The sequence below is a fragment of the Setaria italica genome, chromosome IX (assembly GCF_000263155.2).
Source record: "Setaria italica strain Yugu1 chromosome IX, Setaria_italica_v2.0, whole genome shotgun sequence".
In the NCBI taxonomy this organism is placed as follows: Eukaryota; Viridiplantae; Streptophyta; class Magnoliopsida; order Poales; family Poaceae; genus Setaria; species Setaria italica.
In genome coordinates this window covers 46988567-46997214 of record NC_028458.1, presented here as the reverse complement: position 1 = coordinate 46997214, position 8648 = coordinate 46988567, and the positions used below count along the sequence as shown (strand labels likewise).

Sequence of the window (8648 nt, the reverse complement as noted above, 5' to 3'; positions counted from 1 at the left end):
TGAAAATTCCACAGGATCGGGCGGGTTGATCACCAGCTCGGTTGGCATTGATCCCCTGCTTCGTCGAGCTGTAAAGGCACGATTCGCTTCGCTTTTGCAAGGCCAAAGTGGGGGTGGCCGCTCTGTACGTGGAGCGCGCGCACCGGCCGCTCTCGCCTCGCGCGTGCTCGCTGCGGCTTCCATCCTTCAACCACACGGCGGCGTAGGGTACTACCGACACAACGGATTCTGGCATTCTGCCAAGCTCACGTAACGTTGCACAGTGGAGTAAGATCTAGCACAACGCGGTTTTCTCAGCAACAATGTGCAGGGACAGTTGGTGAAGAAGAAAGAAAGTGTCATCAGGACGAGCAGATCGATCGATGGGACTGTACGGTCAACATGGATTATGAACACGGCGAGATCCGGGCAACGCTGTCATGCACGATCGATCGCCACAGCTCACACGGCAATACGGTGTGCTTTGTGCTGCACGACGCGATTCAGAAAGTGTTGTTAGGTGCTCACCAGGCGCGTTCGTGGCCTGCACCTGCGCGCGCGCGCGCTAGAGGAGCAGGCTGTGCCTGGCGAGGAGGGACCACACGTGGCGGAACGCGGCGACGACGGCGCGGTGGTGCTCGGCGGCGTTGAGCGCGAGGTAGCACGCCAGGAGCTCCTCCAGGTCCTCCGACGACCGGATGCCGTTGGCCACCACCATCTCCGCCATGCTCTCCGCCATCTCCCGCTCCGGGTCCGAAGACGCCTTCACCACCACCAAGCTCTCGTACAGCCACCGCCGCCGCCTCGCGGCCCCGTGCAGGCGCAGCGGCGACGCCTCCGCCTCCGTCTCCGCATCCGCCAGCGCCGCCTTCCCCTTCTTGTTCGCGCTGCCGTCGTGCTCGTACCGCCGCCGCCGGTGCCGCCTCCGGCCGCCGGCTGCCTTCACGTGGAAGCCGCGCGCCCTGGTCGACGGCGTCGTGGCGGCCGACGTGGTGGCGCTGGCGCTGCTGAAGCCGCCGCCGCTCTCCGAGGCGTCGGCGGCGGCGGGCCTCGTGACGATGCGCCGCAGCTTGAGCTCGGGAGTCCCCGGCGGCGCGTCGAGGCCACCGAGCCGCCGCTCCCCCGCGCGGCGGTGCACCACGTCCACGCGGACGTCCAGCGCCATGTCGGCGACGCACGGGAGCTCCCTGTCCTGGCGCGGGCGGTCCGCGCTGGCGAAGTAGTAGGACGCCCTGTTCGGGGACACCGCGCACGCCGCTGGCAGCGACGACTGGCACTGGCTGGTCGGGCAATTGTCCGCGCGCGCCGCCGCGTCGGCGTCGGCTTCGGCTTCGGCTTCGGCAGCTTGGCTCCTGCATGCTGCACCCTGCTGCTTGCCCTTCTTCCTCCTCCTGAGCTTCTGGAACCATTTGGGCGCCGGCATGGTGTCGCTGGTGGAAGCTGAGCAGGGGGACAGGGACAGAGACCGGAGTCTGGTGCAGGGAAGCTTGCCGCCGAGCCGAGACAGGGGAGTTGGTGTGCGTGCGGCGGCTACGCGCGCCTGTGGACGGCAGCGCAGTCGTTTGTTGTTGGTGGTGATCGCCTTGACCTGGGACTGGGGGAGGCTGGGATGATGATGCTGGCTGGTAGCTGAGGCTTTGGGAGAGCACTGAAGAGAGGAGTTATATTGGGAACTGGAGGAAATGCTGCACTGAAGCGAATGAACAAATAAAAACCAAGCAGATGGATGGCAACTGCAGATCGGCAGCGCTACAAGTGTACCACTGCATGGACCGTGTGAACTAACTAATTGTGCTTTTAGTTAGGGGTAGTTGGAGAAAGAGAACAGAAGTTTAGGGATACGGGTTAAGAAATCTCCTATTTCGTTTGATAAATATGAGTTTTAGTGGCACAGAGAATGAAAGTTTAGAAGGTTCAACTCCTACGAATCACCTATAGCCCTTTTGGTAGTGCTCCGGCTTCTGCTTCTCCAGCGACTTCTGCTGGAGCCCTACCAAACACGGATGTCAAAAACAGCTCCACATGTGGAGCACTAAGAAACCGGAGCCATCTTGCATTGAGAAGCTGGAGCCAAAAAAAAGTAACTCCTTCAACTTCTCATTTTAGAAGGGGCTGGAGCCATGACAAAAGGAGCCTTAGTATTAGGAAGGTATGATATTGGGTGGGAATTTATGGTTTAGGTGGACGATTGAAACACCTAGCCTCCATTTCAAATTGTGGGTGAATTTATCTTTGTTCCAAGTCAAATCTGTCTAATTTTGACTAAATTTATAGAAAAATATATTGACATTTGACAATATCACATAGATGCATCATCAGGATATGTTTCACAATCTATCTTATAAAACTAGTTTGAAGTTTGACTATGACAAACATAAAACAATTTACAATTTGTAATAGAGGGAGTACGTACTCACTATTCATTGTAACTTATAATACAAATTCTCTCTCGCATCCTAATCCATCAAAAAAACATGGGATAATATTTTCTCTTAAGGTCCCCTCTAATTTAACTCTTATCCTTAAACCCAACAAGTGACTATGTCTAAAACTCCAACTCTCGTGCAATTGTGCAAATTTCCTCAGTTAATTTCCCCCTCTAATTTGCAGTGCTATGCACCCCTATCGCTTGCCAAACGAGTGAATGATGGATAGAAGCGGATCACTTGTTCGAAAGTTAGATTTTGCTAGCAGTGGGGGCGCGTCCCGGGGGGCAGCAATGCTTGCAAGGTGCACTGCTCTTTTTTTTTGAGGGGGTGCAAGGTGCACTGCTGCACCGTGTTTCAGTTTGTACACGGCAGACCGCAAGGTCGCCAATGCAAGGTCAAAAAGCTACGGCCCAGGACGCACGCATCAGTTGTACGCGAGCTGCTGATGCGCCCCACAGAACCTCGGTCTCCCGCGCGCGGCGTGTGGGGCTTCCTCGCCGGCCGTCGCGCTCGTTCGTGCAGGCCCAAAGCTTGGAGCCGCAGCGCCGCGAAAAATGCCATGGGCTAACGTACCCAGAGGGGCAGACCACACGGATCGCCACTACTCACACGTACTAGTACCCAACGATCGCCGCGGGTCGCGCGTCGTTTTTTTCCCCGCATCATAGGCGGCTGCCGGCTGGGCCTAGCGGCCACGGCCGATCGACTACGGCGACGGCGGCCGTGCCGGTGCAGCGCCGAAAGCGTCGGTGCCGGTGGATTATTGAGCATGGCAGCAGCAACGGGGCGGCCACGGGCTGACGGCGGATTTCGAGCCGGCCGGCGGATCGAGAGCGCCTGAACATTGCGGAACGAACCGTTCGAGCGGGCTGGATCGAAGAAGATTCGAATTGAAGGGGCCGCCAGCGCGCAGGCGCGAGGCACCAGCGTTTTTGACTTTTTCCTCTTTCACAGCTTTGAGCCGGACGGAATAGTCGTTTTCAAGAGCCCGAGTGCCGCGCTCGCTGCGTGTATCTGCACCGTAGTATGTCTGGATCGTAACTCGTGTATCTGTAAGACTGTACTGTTACTACTACAGTATGTCTGCAGTTCTGCACGGACGATCAGACTGTTCGCTTCAGCTTATTCAGTCAGCTTATCAGCCACCAAAAAGTGTTTTCCTCTCATAACAAATCAGCCATTTCAGCTTTTCAGCCGGCTTATAAGCTGAAGCGAACAGGCTGGATGTCGGCGTCCTACTTGATAGAAAGTAGCGGATCAAATGCCATCATTTTCGAGAACAAAGATCCGGCAGCGGCCCTCAGTTGATCCGGGGTAATCATACAACTCACGTTCTAACACATGCTTTCCCTGTGCGTGTTAGTGCTCCCACCTTTACAGTTCTAGCCCCTATATCATTTCCAAATGATGTCAAATGGTCATGAAAGCTCTAAAAGAACTAAAGAAGCCGTAGTTAGGTAGGACACAATATAATCAAGTCCTTCCTCTCGTCACAAATACAAAATGACCTTTTCCCCATTGTTTCTTTACAAGAGGCCAATATTTTCTAGTATATTTGGTTAACTAACTAGCATAACTGTGGGAAATGAGGTTGTTGGGAATTACATTGTTAGCCATTTAATAAAAACTGTTGGGAAATATGCAAATTACACTAGCGAAACTGTCAATCACTCGAGAAAAAAATAGTAACAAGCACCAAAACTATTGGCCACTCATAAAAACGGCTGAGAAGATTATAAATCTTGTAATGTACTACTTTATAGATTTGACCTAACATGATTTTTTTAATGGCAATCATTATATAAAAAAATCTTAAAGGTTGCCAGCACAAGGAAAATGGTATGGGGTATGGCTAGTTATGTTCAGCACCAGGGATAAGGGTACCCACGGGTCCCTACCGACCAGAATACTAGCCGGTCTGATAAGTGGGTCCCGCCTGACTACGGCGTGCAGGGCAAGGCATGAAGACACGTGAAGCACAAGCTTGGAGGCCGGGTGAACAGATTCCGTCCGGATATTGCGGGATATATGTTGTAGTCCGACTCAAATTGTTTTTCATGTAACAACCGACTAGGATCAAATCCTATCCGATTTGTAACCCTAGGTCGTTAGTCTATATAAGGTGGTCAGTGACACCCCCCGAGGGTAACTAAAAACTCAACCCAACAGACATCCAATCCCACCATACGGACCCTAAACACCCGAACGCAGGGCGCAATATAATCCTCCAAACAGGACATAAGTTATTACGCTACACTCGCGGCTCTAATATGTATAAATCTCTGTATTTTGTGCCTTGCGTTACCATCAACTGATCTTGCGATCTCTCTGACTACAAATCAACCATTTAAGTACCTCTAAGTAGACTGACAGTCACTAAATCTAATCTGACAGTTGGTATGTAGATGGGTATGATCGTGAGATCCTCACCAACGAACTCGACTAGTTCGTTGGCGACCATCGTCAACATCTGCTCAAAGATAGAGGCGGTGCTACATGCCGCGGGACGTCGGCGCCCGTCAGGCTACATCCTCGATGCCGCCGAGAACACGTCACGTGCGGCCACACGATGGCGAGTCGCCCGTGCAACGGCCAAGCGGGATTCCCAATGCTACGTCAAAAGCTGATGTGCCGCTGAGCATACAGCCCTCATCTACGCACGCATGGGAGAAAGATCGGATCCAATCAACAAGCTCAACAGGGAAACATATCCCTTTTCTGTTATCGTTTTCTTATCATCACTTTCAAATCAATCTACTCGAGTTTCTACTCACAGATTTATTTTTCACGTATGCCAACTCATCTTCAGGATGTTTGAGTGCGAGCTACTAAAGAGGATCACATCAGATGTTCGGATGCTAATTAGGAGGACTAAACATAAATTAATTATAAAACTAACTGCAGAACCCCTATACTAAGGGCCTGTTTGGGAGTAGGGGCTAAAATTTAGCCTTGAGCTAAAGTTTAGCCCACTCAAAAAAAGAGGCTAAAATTTAGCACCCATGGGTGTTTGGATGGGAGGCTAAAATTTAGCACCTAATAGTGAAAATGACTACCATACCCCTGCTTTTGTCCTCCCGCCCGCGCGCGCTGCCCCTCCCGCCCGCGCGCATGCATGCGCTGGCCCCACTCGCTGGCGCCCCTTGCATGCATGCATGCTGCGCTGGCTCCACTCGCTGGCGCCCCTTGCTATGCATGCGTGCTGCGCTGGCTCCACTCGCTGGCGCTGCTTGCATGCATGCGTGCATAGCGGTGCGGTGCTGTGCCGTGCCCTCCGTTCTCCTCCTTGCACTGCATGCATGCAAAGCGCTATGCCTTTCTTCTTGTTTCTTCTCCACTCTCTTCTTCTCTTTCTCTTTCACTCTCTTCTTCTCTTTCTCTTTCAGTCATACACCAGTGCATAAGAAGGGAATTTTATGTCTATTACAATGTCCAACAACTCCAAAATTAAACTACAAATACATTATCATTACAACATTGAAATCAATTTATCTAGACCTATTGTACAAGGCATGAGCTATTTCATCTCGAAATGCATTCATGTTGCTATCTTCTTCTTCTACTTGGGTACTTGTCTCACCTCCTCCGCGGTTTGAAGTTCCGGGCATTGGGACACCATTTTCATCACAATCGTACAAATCAAATTCCCTATCGGCAACACTATTCTCTCGGATAAAATTGTGAATTGCCATGCAAGCCACAATAATTTTGCTTTGCTTGTGCATTGGAAAACTTGGTATACCCATCAGTATCCTCCACTTCATCTTCAAAACTCCGAATGACCTCTCGATAACATTTCTAAGGGATGAATGTGCATAATTAAAGGTCTCTTGCATACCTCTGGGCATTGGACCATTACGAAACTCCGGTAGATGGTACTTCGTACCCTTGTAAGGTGATAGGTAACCGGGACGGTTTGGATACCCCGAATCAACAAGGTAAAACTTGCCTACAAACAAAAGGCAAACTTGTTAGGTAAAAACAAACTAGAGAACATATAGGCAAAAAAACTATCATATAGAAACAGTGTACCTGTAGGAGGATGTGGAAACTTGTCACCGTATTTTTCTATGGCATCACTGAACACTCTCATATCATGGACCGATCCTGGCCATCCACTAACAACAAATGTAAACCTCATGTCGAAGTCACAAATAGCTAACACATTCTGTGAGGTATACCCGTGCCTGTTTGTATATTGCATGACCTTTTCACTTGGCACCACGACTGGAACGTGTGTCCCATCAATAGCTCCAATACAGTTGTTGAAATACGGAGCAAACCGAGGGTTGAGTAATCTCTTGTGCACCGTCTTAAATTCAGGGTCCTGTGGCCTAATATTATGTACTGCTAGCTTAAGAACAGTGCCTAACACTTTGTCGAACGTACGGCTTATTGTCTCCAACGACCTCACAAATCGATCCTCAACTTGCCTAAGTGACTGCGGTGCACCTAATATCCATAGGAACATTCCTAAGGCCTCCACTGTTGACATATCTCGAGTGGCTCTCAAACCATATGAGTCAACTAATAGATCATGAAGTTGATTAAATAATGGGCAACTCATCCTAAACATGTTATAACAAGAGGTCGGATTTGATAATGTTTCTGTTACCCATTCAATGCCCGTCACTGATGCAACCCTCCTTGGAGCTTTGTGTATGTAAGATTCGTAGTACATACCGAGTGTTAACATCATTTGGACGAACTCCCGATTCCTCTTACGACAGTGCAATATGAGGTATGGATCCTGACCACATGTAACCATATTTCCCAAATAATATGACCAGTAAAACGAAGAAGCATATTCATTGTTGAAACCATATGTATAGTAAACAAACCAAGCAAGTCTTCCAGCACACTAGCATTTCATATTAAGAGGTGTAAAGTACTTGGGAGGATTGAGTAGCTGACATATACAAACATCTGATTATCAGTCAACAGATATTCACACTACTGAATACGAATGTTCAGATTATCACAAACATCAAGTTCAGTAGCGGAGCTTCAAATGAATCAACATTCAACATTCCAGGACTTCAGGTTTAGATAATTACCTTTGAAGAGCCAGGAAATATCACTTCCACGCCATCAGCAACCTCTGGCGCGTATCCTTCGTCAGCATACACATAATCTTCATGGTCACTGCCTCCACGTCGACGACGGCCACCCACACGTCCACCGCCGCGTCCACCGCCGCCGGCAGCACCACCAGCAGACGCGGAACCAATGAATAGGTTCCTAGTCGCCCGCCCACGACCTCTGCTACCGCCAGTGCCGCCGACACGGTTTGCACCACCACCTCTGCTTCTCGCGGCGCCGCATCCTCTGCTCCCCCCGGCGCCGCGACCCTTGTCAGCACTTGCGCCGCCACCTCTCGTGGCGCCTCCTCCTCTGCTGTCTCCGCCGCCATTGTGGGCCACGCGAAGCCCGGGTGTGCGAGCACCGCCCCCTCGAGCAACTCCGCCGTGGTCACTCCGGAGGATGTCGGCGTACGAGCTGAAGGCGGGGAACTCGTCGACCTGGGAGTTCAGATCCAAGGCCTGCATCCCGGATCGTGGTCCTTGATACGAATCCGCCTGGGAGTACAGGTCGAAGGCGCCGGAGGGGAAGGCCGGATCCGGCTGCGAGAAGTGGTCGTCGCCGTTGCCGTCCATGACGACGCGCTGCTTCTAGATCTGAAGCTGGGGCGGAGTGGGGCGCGGCGTGGAGTGGGGCGCGAGGGACGGACGGCGGAGGAGGCGCGGCTGAGGGGGCGCGGCAGAGGGAGCGGCGGCGGAGTGGCGACGAGCCGACGAAAGGAAGGCGGCGTGGTGGGGAGGAAAAGGAGGGCGACAAAGGGGGCGCGGCGGAGGGAGCGGCGGCGGGGCGGCGGAGTCGCGTCGGCGGATGGAGCGGCGTAGGAAGCGGCGGAGGAACCGGCGTAGGGAGCGACGGAGGGAGAGGCGAGGGGGGGGCGCTGCGGATGGATGCGGAGGAGGAGGCGCGGCGGAAGGGCGCGGAGGAGTGAGTGAGGCGGAGGGCGCGGCGGAGGGGCGGCGGAGGCGCAGCGGCAGAGGGGCGGCGGAGGCGCGTCGCCGGAGGGAGCGGCGGATCGGGCACGGCGGAGGGAGCGGAGGAGGGGGCGAGATCCAGACGGGAGGGAAGGGAGTGGCGGCGCGTGTGCGGGAGTGGGAGGAGACAGGATGGGGAAGGGAGTGGGGGTACCGGTGGAAATATGAAGGAGGGGGACCACATTTA

At 52.8% G+C, this 8648-nt stretch overlaps 2 protein-coding genes across 3 annotated transcripts; both read right to left on the bottom strand.

The window, feature by feature from the left end:
* Positions 1-320: 320 nt before the first annotated feature.
* Positions 321-1892, bottom strand: LOC101755276. Its single transcript, XM_004984398.4, has one exon. It carries the CDS (start codon positions 1400-1402, stop codon positions 545-547), a length of 858 nt encoding a protein of 285 aa, XP_004984455.1. The 5' UTR covers positions 1403-1892; the 3' UTR covers positions 321-544.
* Positions 1893-5788: 3896 nt separating this feature from the next.
* On the bottom strand, positions 5789-8605 carry LOC101754724 (protein ALP1-like). 2 transcript variants are annotated; one of them, XR_215940.3, is made up of 3 exons: positions 7466-8605; positions 6441-7317; positions 5789-6357 (listed from the first exon to the last, which is right to left on the bottom strand). XR_215940.3 is itself a non-coding variant. In XM_004984397.3 (3 exons), exons 1-3 carry the CDS (start codon positions 8063-8065, stop codon positions 5897-5899), a joined length of 1779 nt encoding a protein of 592 aa, XP_004984454.1. In that variant the 5' UTR covers positions 8066-8412; the 3' UTR covers positions 5789-5896. The 2 variants fall into 2 exon arrangements, 1 of the variants encoding a protein (XP_004984454.1); XM_004984397.3 differs by having other exon boundaries at positions 6441-7158; positions 7466-8412.
* Positions 8606-8648: the final 43 nt, after the last annotated feature.

Bases quoted from the DNA above. Each gene is read 5' to 3' on its own strand.
- LOC101754724 (XM_004984397.3), bottom strand. From the start codon at position 8,065: ATGGACGGCAACGGCGACGACCACTTCTCGCAGCCGGATCCGGCCTTC. The intron at 7,159-7,465 runs GTAATTATCTAA...ACATGTGGTCAG, and splicing joins TATTTCCTGGCTCTTCAAAG to GATCCATACCTCATATTGCA. The intron at 6,358-6,440 runs GTACACTGTTTC...TTTTGTTTGTAG, and splicing joins GTTTCCACATCCTCCTACAG to GCAAGTTTTACCTTGTTGAT.
- LOC101755276 (XM_004984398.4), bottom strand. From the start codon at position 1,402: ATGCCGGCGCCCAAATGGTTCCAGAAGCTCAGGAGGAGGAAGAAGGGC.